Source organism: Mustela nivalis (genome assembly GCF_964662115.1).
Source record: "Mustela nivalis genome assembly, chromosome: 13".
Taxonomy (NCBI): Eukaryota; Metazoa; Chordata; class Mammalia; order Carnivora; family Mustelidae; genus Mustela; species Mustela nivalis.
Window position 1 is genome coordinate 83,161,778 of NC_139032.1, and position 22,969 is coordinate 83,184,746.

The 22,969-nt window shown below is 60.5% G+C and overlaps 1 protein-coding gene and 1 long non-coding RNA gene across 2 annotated transcripts; one reads left to right on the forward strand and one right to left on the reverse strand.

Moving 5' to 3' along the window:
• Positions 1-1,318: 1,318 nt before the first annotated feature.
• Positions 1,319-3,563, reverse strand: LOC309846546. Its single transcript, XR_014301991.1, has 3 exons — positions 3,409-3,563; positions 2,053-2,159; positions 1,319-1,458 (listed from the first exon to the last, which is right to left on the reverse strand). It is a non-coding gene; the product is annotated as an uncharacterized lncRNA (long non-coding RNA).
• Positions 1,542-20,882, forward strand: ADGRD2 (adhesion G protein-coupled receptor D2). The gene is given in 25 exon segments (XM_082695495.1): positions 1,542-1,619; positions 2,019-2,082; positions 2,393-2,605; positions 2,928-3,569; positions 3,983-4,081; positions 4,446-4,531; positions 4,806-5,087; positions 6,227-6,338; positions 6,935-7,069; positions 7,592-7,715; positions 8,351-8,456; positions 10,407-10,425; positions 10,428-10,561; positions 11,714-11,817; positions 12,011-12,113; positions 12,383-12,536; positions 12,879-13,012; positions 13,103-13,218; positions 14,044-14,164; positions 17,822-17,863; positions 17,981-18,034; positions 18,108-18,222; positions 18,781-18,839; positions 19,113-19,143; positions 20,739-20,882. Coding segments are annotated over 25 exon segments (3,195 nt in total). The 5' UTR covers positions 1,542-1,583; the 3' UTR covers positions 20,849-20,882.
• Positions 20,883-22,969: the final 2,087 nt, after the last annotated feature.

A 22,969-nucleotide genomic window follows, 5' to 3' on the forward strand; every position in this document is an offset into this window, starting at 1 on the left:
CTGCCCGGTGGAGAGCTAGCACAGAGGTGTAGTCACCGGACCTCGTCTGTCCCCAAAACACTTCGCAGCGGCTGAGCCAGACGGAGCAGGTGAGGAGCTCGGCTCTGAATAGGGGAGGGGTCAACGCGGGTGAAGGAGGGGGAGCCCTTGTCCTGGCTCATCAGCCTAGAAGCATTCCCCACTGGGCCCTCACGGAGGAGGGAAGGACATGCAGTGTCGCAGTGTCCGCCGGACTTCCCATCTCCCTCTTGGGTGCCAAAGAGTGTACGGTGAGCGAAGAGGGTGGGGCAAGGAGTTTGGGGTCGGGGGTGCAAATACAGGCAAACGCGAACACGGGAATGAGGCGGTCCCCATTTATTGAGTCCATACTATGTGCCCAGCACATGCTAGGGACCAAGTCTTGGACTCCTACCATCGCCCACCCACTGAAGGCGGGGGTGGAGGCTGGGCACAGGTGCTGTTTAAAAAGGGGGAAAGTGGGGCGCCTCGTTGGCTCCTTTGGTACAGCATGCAACTCCTGATCTCGGGGTGGTGGGTTTAAGCTCCATCTTGGGTGTGGAGCCCACTTAATTTTAATTAATTAACTGATTAATTAATTTTTTAAAAGGGGGAAAGTGACAATAAATTGGTGCTTTTCAGAATCCAGGTGTGAACCCCCGTGTATTCCTGTGCAGGAATGGGTCTGGTTTCCACACTTAGGCACTTTATCTGGAAAGGGGGAAGGGTATGAATTGTCACTGGGGACGGCTCCAGACGTCCAGCTGGCATGAAGCCGACTGGTGGGACACAGTGGACCATTCTTTGTTCTCCAGTATTTTCTGGGACCCACTGGTGCTCGGCCACTGCTGGAGTAGAGACCCAGGAGGCCTAAAGCCCCCCAGACTGCTAAGAGTGACCCCCAAGCCACCCACAATTAGGGTATCCTCAGCTCACAGCAGCGTGTGGCCATCAGTGCAGGTGGAGGCCGTGACAGCAGGCTGATCTGTAGAAGGTGCCCCTGAGGGAGCGGAAGGCCAGTCCAGGCAAGAGGGACTGTGCACCCCAAAATCTGGAGAAGAGATGCTGCCTGGAGAAATGGGGGCAGCTTGGGGGACAGGGGAAAGGTGACTGCAGGGGAGCTAGGAGGCAGGTGGATAGGGAGACTGGTGAGGCCAGTGAGCTCAGCAGAGGCCTCATGAAGCAGGGCCTTGAATGCCAAGCTGTGAGCCCAAAAGAACACAAGGAAGTCTAACAGGGATCCTGTGCTCGGTTTTCACCTCTCTCTGGCCAGACGGCTGCTGCTGCCTTCCCTCCCCACACCCAGCCGTTCCCAGCTCACCAGGGCTACAGCGTTCCCAGCTGTGGTCCTAGAAAGGGCTCCTGGAGACCATCCTTTTGTGCAAGCAAATGTCAAGTAGATTCCCATCCTGGGCTCTCCGCCCAGTAAATTCTGGAAGCCAAACCTGGGGGAAGATGACCCTGCAGGAGACAGAGCGGGTAGCAAATCAGGACGCTGAATGTTCATTTGCTTTTTTCCTTCTTCAGTCCACAGTGGCCACATCTGTGACCCTTGCTGTCCCTCCCCTGTCCCTGCTGGATTCCAAATGGCCTTCTGGTGCTACTGCCTAGTCTACCTCCTGGTACGTGAACGTGGGGGATGGGGGTGGGGCAGCCAAGGGGACTCAAAGCTTCTGACTTCCAAGTGGGCACCTCTGAGGTCACTGTGAAGGTCACATGAGATAAGCCTTTGGCAATAATAAGAGTAAAAGCACCCACTGCTGCTGCACCTTTTACATTCAATCAACAGCTTGTTAATTCCTCAGGGGGAGGGGAGCGGGGGCGGGAGGGGGGGTGGGGAGTGGAGGGGGGCTGGAGGACAAACTCAAAGCAGTGAAACTCCCTGCCCAAGATCCCCTCTGGGTGGGACTGGAACCCAGGTCTGACTCAGAGCTTGGAGCTTCCAACACATCCTGCAGGAGCATAAAGTAAATAATCAGTAACTGACTGACCCAGCCCCGAACTGTCTGCTTCTTTCTCAGATAAGGAGTCTCTCTGGGACCCTCTCCAACTCACCAGCTGAATCAAGGGGCTCCTGGGTCACAGGTTGGTTATGAGGGTCCCAGAGGGGTTCCTCCGTCCTCCAGCTCAGCCAGCCTGTGGTCCACCTGGTGCATTGGCGTCTAAGGCAAAGGAAGGGAGGAGATGCCGTTTAGTTCAGCCCCATCATCCCCGGACCCTGGACTGAAAGTTTCAACAGTGTCCATCTTATTCTTGGCTCTAAAGAGATGACAGAACAGGCTCAGCAAAGGGACTAGACTTGACAGGTCACAGAGCATTGAGCTGCGAATGACTCCCAGCTCAGTGCACATGGCCCACACCCTGCTCTCCCACACTCTCTCCTCTGACCCTGCAGCTCCAGTGGGTCCCGGGGAGGTTGTGGAGACTGCAGATGGGGTGTGCAAGTTTCCAGGGCAGCACCTGACCTGGTGGCAGGCTCAAGAGGCTTGTGAGCAGAGGTTTGGCCACCTGGCACTCGCGCCCCCTGCTGGGGTCCTGGCTCTACGGCTGCCCAACCCCATCTGGGTGGGCCAAAAAGAGGGCTCTCTTCGGAGAGCCCCGAAAAGGCGTGAGTGTGGGCCCAGGACTTGGGAGGAGGAGGCGGGGGTGCGGGGGTGCAGAGGCTTTGGAGACCTCCAAAGATGGGGCCCACAGTGATAGTCCTCTTGGGTTGAGCTCAGAAGAAGTCCCCGTTGCATCTCCATTTCCCTTGTCCTGGAGTAAAATAGAGGGTTGGCCGCATGGGTATGAGCACAGGAGCCCCCATTTCTTCCTTCCCGAGAGAGGGAGATGCCCCAAAGCCCACAGGGGGCCCTGCAGCTGCGCCAGTGGGTTGCCAGAGGCTGTGCGCCGCTGGGGACACTGAGGGGCCGGCCCGCGTGTCCCCGCAGGCGCGCTCACGTCGGCCGCGCTGGTGTTCGGGGAGCGGACCGCGGACAGGGCGGCGCGGCTGCGGCGGCCCCTGCCCGCGCTGAGGGCGCTGACTGCGTGCGCGCACGTGCAGTGGGACGCCGCCTCGCCCGACCCCGCGGCGCTCTTCTCCCTCGCCGCGCCCGCGCTGCCCAACGCGCTGCAGCTGCGCGCCTTCGCCGAGCCCGGCGGCGCGGTGCACGCGGCGCTGGTGGTGCGCGGCCACCACGCGCCCTTCCTCGCCGCCTTCCGCGCCGACGGCCGCTGGCACCACGTGTGCGCCACGTGGGAGCAGCGCGGCGGGCGCTGGGCGCTGTTTGCCGACGGGCGGCGGCGCGCCGGGGCGCGGGGACTGGGCGCGGGCCACCCGGTGCCGGCGGGCGGCATCCTCGTGCTGGGCCAGGATCAGGATTCCCTGGGCGGCGGCTTCTCGGCGCGCGATGCCTTCAGCGGCAACCTCACCGACTTCCACCTGTGGGCTCGGGCGCTGAGTCCCGCGGAGCTGCGGCGGGCGCGAGCCTGCGCGCCGCCAGTCGGCGGCCTGCTCTTCCGCTGGGACTTGGGCGCTCTGGACGTCATGCCCTCGCTGCTGCCGCCCCTGCCGGTGCGCCTTCTCTGTCCGGGTACGGCCCGCCCCGCCTTTGGACGGCTAGGCCCCGCCCACCACCTGCTGGGTCCCGCCCCCTGGTTGCTGGGCCCCGCCCCTGGCTCCCGCAGGCTCCCTTCTAAGCTCGCGACCCAGCCCACGTCTCTCGAACCTGGCCACGCCCAGCTCTGGTCACGCCCTCCCCAAGCCGGTCCGGCAAATACCCAATCCGAGTAGCTTGACTAGGCTCACCCCTTAGCTGCCTTGCCCCACCTTGTGCTGGCTGCAGCACCCTTCACCCAGGTTCCCATATTGCCCCCCTAAGTCAGGGACTGTGCGTTTTGGCCCCCAAAGGTGTACAAGTGCCTTCAAAGCCCGAACAGGCCGGTGAGTCACAGGGGCTCCTGGGGAGCCACGATACTGTCCTGACCCCTGTCCCATCCCTGCCAGTGCCTTCAGAGGAGTGCCCTACATGGAACCCAGGATCCCGTACTGAGGGCTCTTCGCTCTGCCTTCAACCACGGCCCTTCCTCTGCTGCTACCGGACAGGTGATTCCTGGCAGTCCCCAGGGCTCTGCGGAAGGGGAGGCTGGGTATGGACAAGTGTAGGCCGAGGGGGAGTAAGCAGTTAGCACGAACTGGGAATTCAGAATCTTCTCGAAGCTTCAGGGCCTCCTTGGAGTCCAAACTACAGGACGAGGTCGGGGTCAGAAAGACCTGGAGGTGAATCCCAGCTGTGTGTCCCTGGGCAAGTGATTTTGCTATTGTATGACTCAGTTTCCCCATCTAGAACACTGTAAGGCTCCAGACACGTAGCAGTGAACATGCTCTTCCTCCTAGAGCAGCAAATGGTGGATGGGGCACCTCTGGGCTGTGTCGCTCGGGACCCAGCCTGGCCTCCCCTCCTTTGCAGAGACTTACCAGCGGCTGCAGAAAGCCCCGTCATGGCCTGGCCAGGATGTTATCAGCCGAGTCAATGCCTTGGCCAACACCACTGTGGTGAGCCCCCCATCCAGGGAGCTGAAGAATTGGGCACACTCTGGGTCACCTTCCTGCATCTCAGCTTCCTCACCTACAAAGGGGACACCCACCTAACATGTCTTCAGCAATCAAGATTGTTCATATTCCCTATTTTGGAGCCTTTGAGAGCTGGGGGCTTGTGATATGTTTGACATGGGCCACCAAGAAGGCCCTAGTGGGGCTCAAGTATGGCTTGCGCTAGGAGATCCCTCTTAACAGCCAGACCTGCCGCAAGGAGCTCCTCTGCCCACAGCTCCTCCCAGACCCTCTCTCTGAAGTCCATGGACACCTGTCGCCGGCTGAGGCCTGCATCTTCCTGGGTATCCTGGAGAGAGTCCTGGCAAAGGAGGCGGCCCCTCTGGGGCCCGCGGCACTGCTGGCCATCATCCACTTCCTGAAGAGGGTGACAGCCCTCGGGGCTGAGGAGCCAGACCACTTGACAGGACCCTGGGAGCAGCTTGGCCAGGGCATCGTGTCTGTGGCCAGCTTGGTCCTGGAGGAGCAGCTGGCTGGCACGTGGCTCTCAGTCAGTGAGGTGAGGCAGGCAGGGCTTGGGGTGGGGGCGGTGGGGGAGGCCTGGGCTCCCATTCCGTCCTTGCCTCCAGCTTCTTTTGTAGCCATGGGCCAGTCAGCACCCGTTGCTGAGCTTTATCTCTCCGTCTATCAAAAGAAGCTCCTCTTTAAAAAAAAAAAAAATGAGAGAGAGAGAGATATTTTTTTTTTTTGAGAGAGAGAGAGAGCGAGCCAGAGAGAGAGAAAGCACAAGCAGGGGGAGCAGCAGAGGGAGAGGGAGAAGCAGACTCCCTGCTGAGCAGAGATCCTGATGTAGGGCTCAATCCCAGGACCCTGGGATTGTGACCTGAGCTGAAGGCAGACGCTTAACCCACTGAGCCACCCAGGCACCCCAGAAGTTCCTCTTTTATCTGTTATGAAAGTTGGACTCCCACACACAACCACGCTTGAAGAATAGTTTCTACAGTCGAAAATAAGAGCCACTAATCCATAAGGACCTCCCCCATATCCAAGAGTCTGGCAGCCCCCCTAAGAGGGAGGACATCTCTGCTGAGTGTTCAGGCATCTTGTCTTCCAAAGCAGCCCAGACGCTCAGGAGAACAGGACAGCTGCTATCCAGATGGCAAGGGCGTCGGAAACATCCTCGGGCAGACGTGGCTGTAGGCTTGGGAGCAGTCGGCCCAGAGAAGGGAGAGACGAGGGGTCATAGACATCACCGGAAAGTCTCGAGGGCAGGAAGAGCACATGTGGTGCCTCTTGGCCTGAGAGGACAGAACCCGGCCCGAGGCTTGGGGACGGGCTGGAGATGACACAACAGGCGGCCCTAGTTCCAGGGAATGGCTCCCCTGGGGAAGTGAGCTTCGGAGGGTGCCCAGATGGTAAGCGAGCGGCCGGCAGGCACGGAGCCCTGGGAGGCCTTTGCCTGGGCCAGCGCCGATGACCGCTCAGGAGAGGCTCGGAGAGGCCAGAGGAGGCCCATGGGGCCGGGCCTCAGACACCAGCCTGAGGACCCAGGACTCGATCCTGGAGGCCCTGAGCAGCCACCAAGGGTCTGGAGCAGGGCGGCCACTTCACAGATCCCTGGGAACACGTTCACGACCGGTCAAGGCGGGTGGCAGCAGGATGCCGAGCGGGAGGGAGCTGAGGTGTGGCTCCTTCCAGGTGGTCGGCGGCCCCATGGCCTTGGTGGCAAGTGTCCAGCGCCTGGCACCCGTGCTGAGCACCGTGCTGACCTCCGAGCGGCCGGGACTGCGTATCCAGCGCCATGGAGCCGGTGAGCCTGCGAGCCACCCAGCTGGGCCCTCGGAGCTCAGACATCTCTTCTCAGCCTCCGTCACTTCTACTCAGTCTCCTGCGTCTGCCTGCGCCGTGCCCTCCCTCAGATGCCCTCTCTCCCTTGACCTCCTAGCAGACTCCTATCTATCCTTCAGAACCTTGCTGGAGCCTCAGCTCCTCCAGGAAGCCTCGTGTGGTGTTAGCTCTCCTGACAGTCATTTCCTCCTTCTGCCGACACCCCATACACAAACACATCTTTTTGCCTTTGTGGTCGTCACCACAGACCTCCTTCCTCCTGAGGCCCCCTGAGTACCAGGACCGTCTCTGACTCATTTCTGCCTCTCAGGCCAGACCCCAGTACACTCTCAGTGTTTGTGGATTCACAGTTGGAATTTTGGCAAAAACCTGTGTCCTTTGGGAACCCTTTGGTTTCTGGGGTGCATTGATATTCGGATCCTGGTCCCCAGGGACGCCTCTCAGTGATTCCCCTCTTCTGGACTTGAAGGAGAGGGGAAGCCGACCCTGCCGCGGGGGCTGGTTGGGCAGAAAGACCTCCCTCCGGAGGTCCAGCCACCCAGCCCCGTTTGATCCCAGGTCTGGAGGTGCGGAGCCTACACCTGGGGGAAGCCAGCAGAGAGGGCTGTGTGTTCACGATGCCCCGTGGACATCCAGAGGGGCCCGGCCACATCCGTATCCCCGCGGGAGAAGTGGAGCAGCTCCTCAGGAAAGGTGGGTACGGAGGGTGGGGTGGAGAGGGGGTTCCTCTTGGGGTGTGGGTCAGCTCGTGTTGCTAACTCGGCTACTTTGGATAAGTCACCTCACCGTTCAGAGCCTGTTTCCTTGCCTGGAAGACTGTCCTCTTTGTACTTGCCTTGCGGGTGATTATGAGGTTAAAAGCACTTGTTGCATCATAGATGTTTGCTGAGTCTCCTCCACTGAACCACACGTTGCCTCTTGGAAGCGGGTGGTGGAGGAGGCCCTCAGCTTGCTGCTGCTGCCCGGGGCGGGAGGATCAGGACATGCAGCATAGGGCCTTAGAGCTGCCGGGGTTAAGCGCATGAGCCGTGGCTGGTTGGAATTCCGGTTCCACTACTTATTAGCTGTGTGATCTTTGGGAAGGCAGTTAATCTCTATGAGCCCCGGTTTCCCTGTCTGTAAGGTGAGCAGAGCATCTCCCTCGGGGCCAACCCGTGGCACTTGCTCACACAAGTGACACAGGATGGGGTCTTGGGCCCCCTCCCACTCAGCCAGGCCTCTCCAGAGCCACCGTGATCCACAGCTGGTTCAGCTCCAGTATCTTCCAGCACACCTTAGGGGAGCCCGGCCTAGAGCCCCAGACCCCTGACAGCTCAGAAGAGGCGAGCAAGGCACAGAGGTGAGTGGGGCCCAGCCAGTAGGCTGCTGAGGGTCTGGATCCCCTCCCCAGGGAGGGCCAGGCCTCCATCCCATGCCAGAGCCCTGATTCTGAGAGGCAAATCTGCCTTTAGCACCCAGAACCAAATTCTCCCCCATCCCCAACACTCACAACACTGGGCGTGCCGCTGGAACCTGGCTCGACCGCTGTCTGGGGTCCAGGCTTCAGTGTCGAGACTCAGGGAGAAGACAGGACTTAATGAATTTCCTAGCAAGTCCCCAAGGCAAAACTGGAATTCGTATGCCCTAATACCAAGCACAGGACATTTCCTGATGTTTCTTTGGACACAGAGGGTGTCATCTCTGCATATCCAGGCCATTCATAACCTCTCCTGTGCAGCCAGCTGGTGTCCTTAAAAGCTCCCTTTCTGGGCGCCTGGGTGGCTCATTGGGTTAAGCCGCTGCCTTCAGCTCGGGTCATGATCTCAGGGTCTTGGGATCGAGTCCCGCATCGGGCTCTCTGCTCAGCAGGGAACCTGCTTCCTCCTCTCTCTCTCTCCTTGCCTCTCTGCCTACTTGTGATCTCTCTCTGTCAAATAAATAAATAAAATCTTTAAAAAAAAAAAAAAAAAAAAAAAGCTCCCTTTCTCCCCACAGGTTTCTAAGCACCCGGCTGGGCTCGGCCATCATCTCCTCTGAGGTATGGGATGAGACCGGGGAGGTCAGCACAGCCGTGACGTTTCACCTGCAGCACCAGGCCCAGGTACTGGGAAGGGGGGGTACTTCTGGGAACTGCCACCCCACTGCACTTATCCTGGTTTGGTGTCCCCCTTCCCCAACATGCATTCATTTGAACCAAGGTCTAAAAATGTACAAGAAAAATACTCATTCCCAAGGCACCCCATTGCCTTCCAGGGACCTGAAGGGAATTGGTTTGTTACACACTCACTTTGGGCTGGGGGACTTAAATAAGCAACATCCATGTAATCCTCCAACTGCCCATTCGACATAGCAAAGAGTGAGCTTGGCGGAGGGGCTGTGATGGGCCCCAGCCTGTAAGCGGCAGAGCTGGGATTTCATTATCAGTGTGCATGACTTGAAACATTGGTGGTTCCCGTTGGAGCATCCAGGGACATGTGCAGAGACCTGCACGGCCAAGTGCTCCTGAGACCTGGAAGAGCCCAAGCGTCCACCAAGGGGCCTGGGCAAAAAGCCATACGCAGCTGCACCCTGGAATCGTCTATCCGCTAGGGTTATACAAGGATCAGGTCTCTTTCTATAAACTGATCTGGAAAGATCACCAAAAAACCTTGCTTCATTTCATCACGTGAAATACACACATTCCTTCCTGCTTTTGCAACGTTAGTTTCAGAGAAATCTAAAGTTGACCTTTACCCACGACCACTAATCCTAGACACGAACACACACATACACACCCCCCACAGTTTATCGTCTTCGGTATGTCATCCCAAGACTGTAAAAATCAATCTCCAGGGCGCCTGGGTGGCTCAGTGGGTTAAGCCGCTGCCTTCGGCTCAGGTCATGATCTCAGGGTCCTGGGATCGAGGCCCGCATCGGGCTCTCTGCTCAGCGGGGAGCCTGCTTCCCTCTCTCTCTCTCTCTCTCTGCCTGCCTCTGTCTGCTTGTGATCTCTCTCTGTCAAATAAATAAATAAAATCTTAAAAAAAAAATCAATCTCCATACACTGTAGTGTCCATTTTAACTGGTTTTGACCCACATATACACTCAGGGACCACTACCCCAAGCAAGGTAAAGACCCTTTCCACATTCCCAACGGGCTTCTTGGGCCAGGCACCCCAAGGAATCACCTGATCTGCTTCTTGTGACTGTAGATTCTGTCTTTTCCAGCGTTTCCCATAAATGGAACCAGAGTATATGCTGTGTCCCATCCCCCTGCACCCTCCTGGTCTCCGCTCTCCATACACATCCACACCCCTGCCCCAGGCCCCCCAAATACACTCACACGCCTGCTCTGTCCCTGCTTCCTGCCCTCAGGCCTTCCCGCTGAGACTGGTGCAGCCTGTCTGTGCTTTCTGGAACTTCAGTATCAGGTGAGTTTCAACTTTCCAGCTCTTTAATTAAGGCAATTTGGTGTTAGTTTTTTTTGTTTTTTGTTTGTTTGTTTGTTTTTGTTTTTTTTAAGTCATCCATTCTGCTTGAGGATGAGGTGTGTTTGGGGTCACCAGTCACCACCTGTCTTGCCTCGGGCCCCTCCCCAACTCCAGAACAAGCTGGAGCAAGAGAAGCTGTGACCCAGAAGACAGTGAGCTCCCCATCATGGGAGATACACGAGCTCACTCTGTGGGGTGCCTAGGGAGAGACCCATCCGTCAAATAGGTGTTAGACTTGATGATATGTCCCAGGCCAGGGCGCTTCAGTGTTTGAAGGAGCGGAAGACGGTTCAGAGATGAGTCCCAGCTCCCAGCCCTGGATCCTTGGCTGAACGTCGGTCACTGTCACTTAGTAATTAATGCCATTAATCAGTTGTAATCACTGGTCTTGGCCCCATGGCCCCCTATCATCCCTAAGAGTGTTAAGTCCATTTTACAGATGGGAAACTGAGGCCCCAGGAAGGGCAGAGGCTTGCCCAAAGTCGCAAAGTTGGTTAGAGGCAGAGTGGCGATGGGCCCCAAGCTTTGGAGAGAGGCTGTCCCCTGCTTGCCACCTACCTCCATGTCCCTCCCATTTCAAGAGCCCTTCTGTTCCCTGCCCTTCCCCAGCCCGGACACAGGGGGCTCATGGGCCACCGCTGGCTGCTCTGTGGCCGCCCTGTACGAGGCCTCCACCGCCTGCTTCTGCAACCACAGCACCAACTTTGCGGTCCTGCTGCAGGTGTATGACGTTCAGGTGAGTCCCAGGGAGGTAGGGTTGGGACGGGGGGCGTCGGGGGAGGCGATGTCGGAACCAAGTCTTAAAGGGTGACCAAGAACTGAACAGAAAGGCATCCCCAGCAGAGGGCCAGTCTGAGCAAAGGCAAGGAGACTAGAAATGGCAGGCCGACTCCAACACATTTGAGAACTTCGATGTCTCTGGAGCTGCCTGTGTCGGGCCCAGGAGTGGAAAAGATGGAGGGACGAGTGGCAGAAGTCAGAGCCCAGAATGCTCAGGCGCTCAGATGGCGATCCTATGGGTCCTATCTGTCGTGAATGTGTTCAGCAGGTGTTGGCTTTGCCCCAAGGGCGCCCTCTGGTGCCAGGAGTGAGCTGGAGGGGCAGAGAGCCTCAAGGGGTCTGCGGGCAGGGGGCAGGCCCTGCATGGGGGGACAGCGGGCCAATGGAGGACACGGGACTAAAGGAGGAGGAGGTGGTCTGGGACAAAGGCCTGGGCAGCCGGAGGGGTGAGGGAGTCATCTCAGAGGTGAGTGGGGCAGGCCACGGGGCTTCGGGCTTCGGGGTGGGACCCAGCATTTCCACCCAATCCCAAGAGCAGAGCCGGACCGGTGTGCTCACTAGAGCTGACAAGGGACTCGGAGGGGTCACTTGCTAAGAGACTGAGTGACACAGGGCTTAGGAATGCCAGGGTTCCTCGGCGTGTTGGGGAGCACACTAGAGAAACATGCTACAGACACATTTGTCCTGTAAAAGCAGAGAGTGGCCATGTTTGCGTGTGAGCTCCATGCCCCCTCCCCCCAGTGGGGGGGTTGTGACATGCCATCCTCTCCCTGTGGCTGCCTCAGTCACCTCCCAGCCAGGGCTCTCAGGACCTTTGACATCAGCAAAAGCAGGACCGGTCAGGGCCAGGTTAGGGAGAACCAGCAGGAGAGGACAGGTGAATGCTCTTGTATTAAGTGCCTCCTGTATGTAAGCCTGAATGCTCTTGTATTAAGTGCCTCCTGTGTGTCAGCCTGGCCTTGCCGGGGGCTGCCATTGTCACCCCTGCGTCACCGCAGACAAGGAGGTCTGGGGAGCCTTGCTGGGCTGGGACGGGGCGAGACTTGGTGTGCTCAGGTCGGGGCCGTGATGGGGTTACTGTCCTCCGGGGTCTTCGGCTGGCCCGCAGAGGAGTGCCGAGGAGGAGTCACTGCTGAGGACACTCTCGTTTGTGGGCTGCGGCGTGTCCTTCTGTGCCCTGGCCACCACGTTCTTGCTCTTCCTGGCAGCCGGGTGAGACGAGCTCCCATTGAGTCCCTCCTTGTCCAAGAAGCCCCTGGTCGGGGGTCTCCCTTAGGGCTGTGGGCCCCCTTGAAGCCACCATCTCTGTCTTCATTAGCCCACCCACAGGGACCCAAGCAGGCAGGGCGGATAGTGGGTGGGGGCTGCTAGTGGTGACCTTGTTGACGGACCCCTGCCTGTCCAGGGTCCCCAAGTCAGAGCGAGCCACGGTCCACAAGAACCTTACCTTCTCCCTGGCCTCCGCCGAGGGCTTCCTCATGGCCAGCGAGTGGGCGAAGGCCAATAAGGTGGGCGCCCAGCAGGTGTGCTTGTGAGCTCAGGGGGGACCAGCCGTTTCTGGGTTGCCCCCCACTTCACTAGGCTCCATTTCCTGGGGGGAGCATGGCCCAGAGATGAACAAAACCCCGAATGCTGGAGGTGGGCGGGGGGCGCTGTCCAGAGACCTTCCCCACGGATACATCCTTGCGTTGGTGGTGCCAGACGCGGGCGTGGGATCCAGAGCTGGGCTGCACCCACAGCTGGCCTTGGTGGGGCTCTGCCACCCTCCCACCCACAGGTGGCCTGTGTGGCCGTCACAGCTGTAATGCACCTCCTCTTTTTGGTGGCATTCTCCTGGATGTTGGTGGAGGGCCTCCTGCTCTGGAGCAAGGTGGTGGTCGTGAGCATGCGCCCGGGCCCCCGGATGGCGCTCTACTACACCACAGGCTGGGGTGATGCCCCCCTGCTCCCCGCTCCTGCTCTGTTCTCAAGTCTGCTTCATGTGTCCTCTCGCTGTCCGACACCCTCCGGTCACCGTCTCCACCTGGGATCCAAAGCCCCAACCAGAGCTCCCCGTGCCCACAGTGCACCTGCTGCCACGGACAGCCCTGGGTGGCCGGTCCGGGGCGGGGCGGGGCGGGGCGGGGCGGGGCGGGGCGGGGCGGGGCGGGGTGGGGAGGTCCTGAGGGGCGGGGCAAGATCCTGGGGGCCGGGCCAGGTCCTGGGGGCGGGGCCGGGTCTGGGAGAGTACAGGCTGCAAGGCATGGTCCGAGGGACACTCGTTCTTCTCCTAGGTGTGCCTGTGGCCATTGTCGCCGTCACCCTGGCCCTGTCTCCCCATGACTATGTGGCGGCCGGGCACTGCTGGCTCAACGTGCACACAGACATCATCTGGGCCTTTGTGGGACCTGTGCTCTTCGTGCTGACTGTGAGGGGGGAGACCTGGGGGCCTAGAGGGGTGGGCAGGTCACGCTGGGGAAGGGGGAGGCCCTCTCACCCTCTGACGCCCGGTCTCCAGGCCAACACCTGCATCCTGGTCCGCGTAGTGATGGTCACTGTGGCCAGCGCCCGCCGCCGTGCCCGCATGCTGAGCCCACGGCCCTGCCTGCAGGAGCAGGTCAGGATCCAGACATGGTGAGGCCCAGAAGTGGGGGAGCACGCAGGAGGCTCACTGGATGGAGGCCTGTGCGAGTCTGTGGTGGCAGGATGTGGTCCTAAGGCCATGTGTGCTCGCGGGGCCAAGATGGGACCTGAGCAGGTGTCGCATGCTCATGTGTGTGAACGAGGGTGAGCCCGTGACCTCGCAAGTCACCTGGGGGGGGCAGTAATCAGTCCTAAGTGCTGAGGGGTGGGAGGTGTTTGTAGACACAAGCCGCTGTCCTGGGGGCTCACTGTCTACTGATAGCATAGATGGCCTGGTAGGGACAAAGTAGGGGAGACCCCTCGATCAGGCAGTCCCCAGAAGTTTAGGTTCAGAGTGAGGATTTAGGTCCCTACCCTTGCAAGAACTCTCCTCACTCTCCAGGGCCATGTCCTGCCGAAAGGAGGCTGCCCCTGGCCTTCCTCTCCCCGCCCCGTCCTCTGCCAAGGACAGGACAGCCTCAGCCAATGGGTCCCTGAAAAGCCAGAGTTCCCCAGGGGTCCCTGAGAAGGGAAGATTTTGGACTCCCTGCCACCTGGTTCCCTTCCCCAGTCCTTAGCCCTCCCTCTGGGCAGCTGCACCCTTCCTCTGAGCCAGGTTTGGGACTGGGACTCCCCAGTGCCAACCACTTCTGGGTCTGAGAAGGGACAGCCAAGTCCCGCTGAAGATCCCAGCTGCACCTAAGTCCTGAGCAGCGGTCCCCGGTCTGCACGGCCGACCCGCCTCTCCAGGCACCTCCCAGGTGCCGCCCTACCCAGCAGCCTGCAGGGATTCCCAGGCCAGCCTGGCCTCCCTCAGCCCGGCCTGCTCTCCTGCAGGGCCATGGTGAAGCCAGTGCTGGTCCTGCTGCCCGTCCTGGGCCTGACCTGGCTGGTCGGCGTGCTGGTGCACCTCAGCCCGGCTTGGGCCTACGCCGCCGTGGGCCTCAATTCCTTCCAGGTACTTCTAGGCTCTGGACCTCCTGGGATCAGGGCTCTGACGCATAGTGGAGCTCAGAGGGAGGGCCTGGGTTGTCAGCAGATGGGAAAAGGAGTGTCCTGCCGGTCATGGGAGGCACCAACAGCGACTAGGGGACATTGTCAAGAGGCAAGAAGTTGAGGGCAAGAGTGGGAACCAACCCTCGAATCAAAGAGGCAGCACGTCAGAGAGGATTTTGTGCCCATTTTACAGTTGAGGGAGCTGAGGTCCAGACCCTCAGGGGTGTGGCAGCGGTTCCAGGCCCCAGACTGGCGCTAGAGCCACTTCAGGCCTCAGCAGGAAGCCAATGATGGGGCGCAGGACCCCTGGGATCTCTGCCCTCAGGCTCGGGGTGTGGGGCGCCCACTGTGGGGCACTGGTGAGGACAGCAGTGAGGAGAGGCTGTGTCAGGAGGACAACACTCAGCTCCCATGGGCCTGTGTCCAGAGTCTCTGAGAGGAGTCAGACTCAGTCCTTGTCCTCAGGGGGGTGGCGGTCCTATGGGGGGACCTAGACATAGACACAGACAGGCACACCGCAGGGGCCTGAGTACTGGGAGGGAGGTGGGTCCAGGCAGGGCCTCTCCACCCCTGCCCTTCCCCCCAGCCTCCCTTGCACCCCCGGCCCCTCTTCCTGCTGTCCACCCTTACGCCGCCCAGGTCCTGTCAGGGCTGAGAAAAGGAGTGGCTCGGGTATGGACAAAGAAAGCTCAGGAAATAAGGTACAAATTCTGTCCAAACCCCATGTGTCCCAGAGGTCCTCCTGGGGACCTTTCTGCCCCTCCTGGGATGAAGGGGCCTGAGGGTATTAACAGCCACTTAGATGCCCAGGTGCTCTGAGGCCCGGGACAGAGCCTCTGTCCTGTATTTGTGTCTGCGAACAGGGCTTACACATGAGAAGACAGACCCCGTGAAGTCATGGCCCAGGCCTCACGGGAGGAAGGAGCAGGGGAGGAAGGAGCAGGGCGGGGGGCGGCAGCCAGTGGGGCGGAGCTGGCATCAGGAAGGGTCCGATCCAGTCGTTCATCTATCCTCCTGATATGTGTCGAACGTCTAGGAGGTGTCGGCTGTGGACACTGTTCCAGGCAGTAGGGACAGAGCAGGAACAGAGGCTACAAAATGCCGTGTTCTTGCGGAGCCGGCCACGGCCAAGGCCAGGCGTCCAGTGTTGGGTGGAGGCAGGGAGCGAGGAAGGGTGCCGTGGGTAATGACCACCAGCTCCTGGTCCACGTCGCCTTCTCGGCCTGGGCCGTGGGGACGCTCAGCCAGGCGTGGCAGTGGAGAGAGGAAAGAAGGGGCCGCTGCTGGGGGAGCATGGAGGCGCCATGCCCAGAGACGGGCCCAGAAAATGAAAAAAAAACGGGGCTTCCAGATATTCCCAAAGAAGCGCCGCTCCCAGACACCTGTGTGGGCCTGAGCAGTGGGGGACAGAGGACAGCGCTACACCCCTTCCTGGACACAGACAAGCCCTTCCTCAAGCCCCACGCCTCCAGAGCATCCTGGCTTCAAACGTGGGCCCTGCCGGGTTAGCCTGTGACCCTGCCTGGGGTGCCCGCACCCCCTTCCGGGGGTGGCCAGGTAGCAGCAGCCCATTGCCAAGGCCACCACGGCAGTGGCCACCTCCCCGCCTCCCTCCCTCTGTCCCCCTGCCTCCTTTCCTCTCCCCTTGTCCTGCCTCTTCGTCTCTGTCTCTGAATTTTCTCTGAGGTTCCTTCTCCGGCCCCCTCTCCTCTGGCATGGCCCTGCCACTGTGTCCCTTTCTGTTGACCCTTGGCGCCGCCAGCTTTTGTCCTTGAGCTTGACCCCATTCCTCCTGCCAGTCAGCCACAGACCTTCCTTGCCAAGGTTTCCTGCTGAAGGAGGGAAAAGGCTGCCTTACGGGGTCAGCGGACGCATGACCTGGGCCCACCCTGCCATTCCCGACATAGTCTCCAGGAAGGTTCCCCAGTCAGGCTGAGTCCTCTGGGTCCCTCCCCACGCCTGGCCTTTCCTCTCCTCCTGCCGTCCTCCCTGTCTTCCTCACCCCGCCCACCTCCGGGTGTCCCTCTCACACTGTGGCCGGGCCATCAGCTGGGCAGGACCTGCCCTCAGGACTGCCCTCCTACCCTACAGCAGGCCCAGGGCAGAGGGACTGGGCTCAGCGGGGCCTCATTCCCTCGGTAGGGCTGATGTGTCTTCTTGTGGCTCCCGGGCCAGGTTTCCGGGCACCCTTCAGGAGCACCATGGGCGGGAGAACCTTTGTGGGCTCTGTGCTGGAGAGAGCTTGCTAGCGCCCAGGATCCAAGCACCGGGCCACACGCCCACGGCAGGGCATGGCGGAGGCTGAGAGGCTGAGGGGACATGGGGGCAGGCTGGGGACAGAGGAGCCCCTCGTGGGGACACAGAAAGGGTGCTTCCTGGAGGGAGCGATTCTCGGCTGAGACTCAGTGAGACAGAAGAATGTTTTAGGTCAGGGCAATATGGGGGGAGCCAGCAGAGACATGAAGGGGGGGACACATGAGCTGGTGAGAAATGGGACAGGAGGGCACATGGGGGCCAGACCGTGCAGGGTCCCCAGAGCTATTGTAAGGAGCTCGGATGTCATCCCAGGGGTGCCAGGGAGGCTCGGAGAATGCTAGGCAGGGAGGTGCTGGCGGGGTTGGGTGGAGTTTGGAAAGCTGCCTTTCTTTGAAAGGCTGCGGAGGGAAGACAGGCTAGCTGGGGGTGCGGAGGGGCGGGAATCTGGGGGGCACCAGGGTCTGTCTTAGGGTGGAGGGTGGTATGAACCCAGTTAGGGGCTAAGAACCAGGGGGAGCAGCCAGGCTCTGAGGCTGAAGCTAGAAGCCGCAAAGAGGGCCCCTGGACCCCACCCTGTGTCCTCCAGTCTAAGCCTCAGGGTAGGGGCTGTGGCCTGTCCTGGTAGAATCTGAAGAAGGCCTAGGCTTCAAATTCCACCTGCTGGGTCACACTTTGGCCTAGGACTCATTGTTCCGTCCCCTGTCCCAGGCCCTAGGGTCCTGCTCCATCCAACAGGAAAGATTAACTCCCCCCCACCCTCTCAGCATGGAGCGGTTATGAGGGCAGTCACCCTGTGTGTGACGGTACTTCGTGAGTGGCCAGGCCCTCTTGGGCCTCATGTGTGTGAGCAGGAAGAGCCAGCTATAGCCCAGACACTGCGCTGAGTCCTTCACACACAGCAGGAGCTGAGTCCTGGCTTCTTCTTTCCAGAAGAAGAGACAGAGGGTCAGAGAGACACGCAGCTAGAGGCATGAATCAGCATGCATTCACACATCTGCTGTCCCAGGATTGGAGTTAGCCATGATTTCAGGAACTCCTGCAGCCATGATGAGGCTGTGAGGAAGGGGCAGGTGGGAGTCGGGGGACAAAGAGGGACAAGAGGGCAGAGAGGCTATCTGTGGCCAGAGGCTGAAGGGGGTCAGGTAGGGGAGGGCCCCTTCTGGTTCTCTCTGCCATAGAATGTCACAGATGTCCCCTCCCAAGTGCAGGAGGGGGACAGAGTAGGATTTGTGTTCATCCGCCTGTGTCTCTCAGTGTCTCTGGGTATCTCTCAGTGTGTCTCTGTTATGGCCCCGGGGCCAAGCGGTGGAGGGGGCTGGCTCCAAGGCAGTGACACCCATCCACATGCTGGGTCTGTCCGCAGGGGCCGTACATCTTCCTGGTCTATGCCGCCTACAACGGGGAGGTGAGTTGGGGATATGGGTGGTTGGGGGGGTGGAATGGGCAGGGCTAACTTGCAGGACACCTGTGCCTGGGGGTCAGGGCGAGGGGCCTAGGCCTGACCCTGATGCCCAACCCCCAGGTCCGGAGCGCCCTGCAGAGGATGACGGAGAAAAAGGCAACAGAGCCATTCACGGTGGGTGCTGGCAGGTGGGGATCCCGGGGCGGGAGGTCCCACTCCCTGTCAATGCCACACCTCTTCCTTTCAGGCCTGCTCCAGCCCCATGGGCCCAGCGTCCCCCCCGAGGTCCCTGGGTCCCTGGGAGGTGGCTCAGGACAGCCCTGCAGCCTTGGCTCCAGCCCGAAGACACTTGGCTCTTAGAGGTAAGGCCACACCAGCCCCCAGTCTGTACTACCCAGAGCCTTGGTTTCCCTGGTGCACAGGTAAAGCTGGGAAGGCGCTGGCGATCCTATTAGCCCATCTGAAAGGCAAAGAGACTGAGGCCCAGGGAATTCAATCATGGGGCCTGGGGGATGGCTTAGAAGTGGCTTATTTTTTCCCACCACCACCAGGGAACAGGGGCCCCAGCTGCCCTGCCCAGAGGCAGGGCTTGACCAGGGTCACGTTCCTGGGGTCTCTGTCCAAAGGGTGTTTGGGGGTTCCAAAGCCAGGTGGGTAGATGAGGTTTGGGGCCCTGAGATAGAGCATGGGCTGAATGACTTCAAGGCTAGGCCGGGAGTTTCAGCCCCATCTCCTAGTTTACATGCTGTGTGCCCTTGTGTATGTTACCTTCCCTCTCTGGGTCTTAGTTTCTTCATTAATCTGTGGAGTAAACCTTTGAGTGGATCCTTAGGGTCTTTGATAATGAGGTCCTGTCCAGGGCAGGAGAGCAGAGAGTGAGCTTCCTGTCTCAGTCTCTGAAAAGGGTTTTTCTCCTGTAGGGACCCACAGCCCCAGAATCCCCACAACCTTCTCCTCCATTGCAGAACCTGAGAGGCCGGTGAGGCTGGGACGAGGGTGGCAGGGTGCTAGCGAGTATGTCCCACAGGGTAGAGGAAACCACAGGGACTAGGGGAAGGGGGGCTTCCTCCGGAGATCAGAGGAGCCCCATTCCTCAGTTACCAGGTGGCAGGGCCCTGGGAGCCGCCAGGCAGAACCTGAATGCCAAGGCCACTGGGGGTGGGGGAGTCATTACAAGGTTTCCCAGGGCCCCCAGGGCAAGGGGGAGCAGGAGTGGGGGGCCCCCTCCCCTGATGATCTCATCTGTCCTCAGGCTGTGGAGCTGACAGCATTCAAGGTGTCAGGTACAACTCTCCCCCCCCAAGAGGCTCCCTTTTTCCCCCTCCCCTGCAGCCCCACTGCACCAGGATGGAAGCGATTGGAGAAGCAGCGTACCCGGCTTCCCACGGCTTGCAGGGCCCTTCCTCTTGCTCTGCTCCTTGCTGGTGCCCAAAGTCCCCCATTAGCACACTGGGGGCCTGTCAGGAAAGGGCAGTGCTCTTTGGGAGAGGTGCACTCAGGGGATAGGTTTGGGACCCCTTCCCATAACGGGTGCTGCAGGAGGAGCAGGGAGCCGGGAGCCTGCCTTCCTCTGCGCACCTGCTCTGTGTGCCCACCCCCCAGGCCCAGCGCCGCTCTCAGAGCCCCTACCCTGATGCCTCCTGGGCGGAAAGGACTTTCCAAACCTGGTGAGAAGCGAGCACTTCCCTCTCAGGCTCCCTTCCCCAACCACAGGGCTGATGGGGGCCTGCAGGCAGTGGGATGAGGCTGGGGCCCCCGAAGGGAACCCAGAGCCCTCTGGCCACTGTCAGCCTCTCTCAGACTGAGTCCCCCAGTCTTAGAGCACAGCTGGCTGTAGGAGGGCCTGCCAGGCACCGCCGCACCTCAGGCCGAGGGGTCCTTCCCAGCATGGGCAAGAGGCCTGTTTGTCCGGCTCTAACTGGGGCTGGGCTCAGGACTAAAGCCCCGCGTTGGCTGACTCCTTTAAACCTGGGGACCTGGGGGAACTATCCTCCCATTGTGCAGATGGGGAAAGTGAGGCACCGGGGCAGTCACACCGGTGTAAGTGGAGGCACATTCGAAACCCTAGTCAGTGGGACCCCAGGCTCCCGCCGGCTTCCTCCCCTGCCTGGTGTCCCCGGTTCCCTGGAGCCTCGACTCCCCTTTCCGCAACGTGGGCAGGAGGCGCCCCCTGCAGGCCGGCGCGCCGTGGGCCTTCCGCGGAGCCGACAGCGCCCCCGCTCCCGCAGGCCCGGCGCCCCGCCCCCCACCCCGCCCCTCCCCCCCACCCCCGCAGGCGAGGCGCGGGTGGGAACAAGAGCGGTAGCGGCGCCTCTGCGCTCAAGTGACAGCGCCTTTGTCTCTGCTGAATGGGTGCGTTGCTAAGGCCGCTCGTAGCAACGAGCCGCTTCCACCTAGGCCCGCGACGGCCCCACCCTCCGGACCCCCAACCTGCGTCGCCCTCCCTCCGGACGCCCTAGCCCCCCTCCCCCTCCGCACCCCGCGACCTTCTCAGGTGGCCCGAGACGAGGAGCGGGGGAGCGAAGGCTGCCAGCCCCGGTCCCTCACGAGGCAGCCACCGCCCTTCCTGAAAGCCTCTGGGCATCAGGTGTTCTTTGAGAGAATCTGAGGGTCCGAGAGAGGGAATGGGGGACACTGCCCAGGGTCCCCCGGGGCCAGAATCCCCCCGAGGGCTTCCCCCCAGCCTCCGTTTCCAGACCCCTCCAGACACCCCCACCATGATCCTCTGCCAGCTCAGCCCCCCCCCCTTCCTCCCAGGTTTCTAGAGAAGAGAGTGTGCAGACTTTACCCCCAGGCTCCTGGGGGGGACCTCTGAAAGGGCCCACTGGGGGCCCCTGCGGGACAGACAGCGGCCTCAGCCTCCCCCTGCTTCCAATAGGACCCCTGCCTAGTGCCGTGCCAACGCAGCTGCACCCCACAGCTCAGGCCCCTCCAACTTTGACCAAGATCGTCCCCCGCACACCCTTCCCGCCTGCCTTGAAGTTCTGACAGCCCCATGGAAGGTGTCATAATAAACGATACTCCTGTGACCTGTGCCTCCCTGGGGGTCACCCTGGCCTGGGGAGGGGGACAGGATGCTGACGGGAGGGTGGGACAAGGGAAGGGGCCGCTTTGTCTTCAGGACTCAAGACAGCCCCGGTTTCATCAACAGGGTAGGCGCCGCCAACACTTACACTTACCAGCAGCGACTGTGGGCCCAGCTGGTACTGAGCCCCCGCCTGCCTTAGAGCTGTGGGTCCTCCCTCAGCCCCGTGACCACCGTCACTCCTTGGTGTACAGAGGAAGAAACGGAGGCTCAGAGAGGGTCTCCCCAGGAGGTAGCATGGGGGCCAGGGGTGGCAGTCGCCGTGAGAGGGAGTCCTCCAGGCAAGATTGTTCAGAGAAGGCACCGGGGTAGGGGGGAAGGCTCCAGGTGTGACGGGCCATGCTTCGGGGAGACCGCAGCTCACACTCTGGCTACAGGTCCAGGTCCTGCCGCCACTAATTCCGTGGCCAGCGGCAAGATTCTGATTCTTCTGTGAGTCCGGGTCGCTTCTTAGGTAGAGCTGGTTTCTGGCCCAAGGTGAGCAGTGTTAGGGCCTGGCACCAGGTGGTCCCTGAGGTGGAAACCAGGCGAAGGAGGGGCCCAGGGACTGCGTACCCTGTCCTGCTGACCTCCGGCTGGCCCAGATGCTGCCGGAGGATGTGGAGGATGTGGCACAGCCGGGGGCATCAGAGCAGCCTCCCTGATGGAGGTGCACGTGCGTGGAGGCGGGGCAGGGCTGCACAAGAAGCCCCGGGACCCAGCCAGGCCCAAGTAGCTCCCCATAGCCTTTTGTGTCGTTTCTACTCTGGGCACCACCTGGGCTGTCTACAGGGACAAAATCTACCCTGGTGGGGGGGGTGCCCATCATGCAGAGACAGGGGTCTGGGTATTTCATTCCGGGGATGGAGGCTGTCGAGACTTCTGAAGCTTAGCTTAGGTCCCCAGACACCTGCCCATGCTGCCCCCAACTTTTGTCTTAGCTGGCAAACCCCTGAACATCCCTCAAAACCCAGTTTGGATGACACCTCCCCCGAGAAGACTTCCTGGCGCCCCAGAGGAAGAATTCCTCCCCTTTGCTGGCTCTTAGTGGTGGGTCACACAGGATCACAAAATGACAGAAAGTGGCCTCGCGTGGGACTGGATGCTCCCCAGAGGCGGGAACCAGAGCATCTGCTTCCCTTCTGAAGATGCCAGGCGGAAAAGGGACACACTTTCTTTGCATGAAAGCCACTGCCAAGCTGTGTGCCTAGGGATACTTCTCCCTAGAGGGGGTGTCTTTTTTCTAATCGGCACAGAGGCCTGAAGTAGACCGTGAGTGGCCCCAGGGTGAACTTGTCAGGTCGGGATGATGAAGGTGGCCGTGATGGCTCTGCCCCTTCTTGGTGTGTGATCTTGGACAGGCCACTTCACCCGCCCCCCACCCCCGGACCTCGGTTTCCTCATCTGTAATCCGGAGCTGCCACCTACCGAAGTGGCTTTGAAGAGCATATGGACAACAAAATGAGACAAAGCGTGTGAAGTCCTGAAGGCCATCTCAGAAGAGGCAGCTGGTCTCAGAAATCAGCCATGCTCACTGCTGCCTCCTAGCGGTGGGCGAGGCAAGAGAGCCAGGAAGAAGTCCCAGGCCCAGGGCCACCAGAGGGACTGAGAGGAAATGTCCGGTGCTCTGAAGTCAGAGGGACCCAGGTTTGAATCTGTCCCTGCAGATTCCTGACTGAGGGGCACCTGCCTAGTCCCTCTCCTGGATCATAGCCCCTGCCTGACTGGGCCACCGCAGGGACAGAGAGATGAGGGGACGGCACACAGTAGGTGCTCATGAAATGACTGTTCCCTTCTTCCCAAGATGTCGGTTGAGATGCACGGCCGGTCTAGAACTCTGGCCGAGGCCCAGGAAGACCCAAGCCTCTCCCAGATCTCCTGGGTATGGCAAGATCCCAGGAATGACATGGGGCCCATAGGCTCCCCAACGGTGCCTGGTGTTTTGAACCAAAGCTTATCTGACCATCATGCCCATGCCAGTCAGAGCACTGCCCTGCCCCAGACCACCGAAACCCACCTTGGAGGCTCTGCTTTGGCCCCAGAAT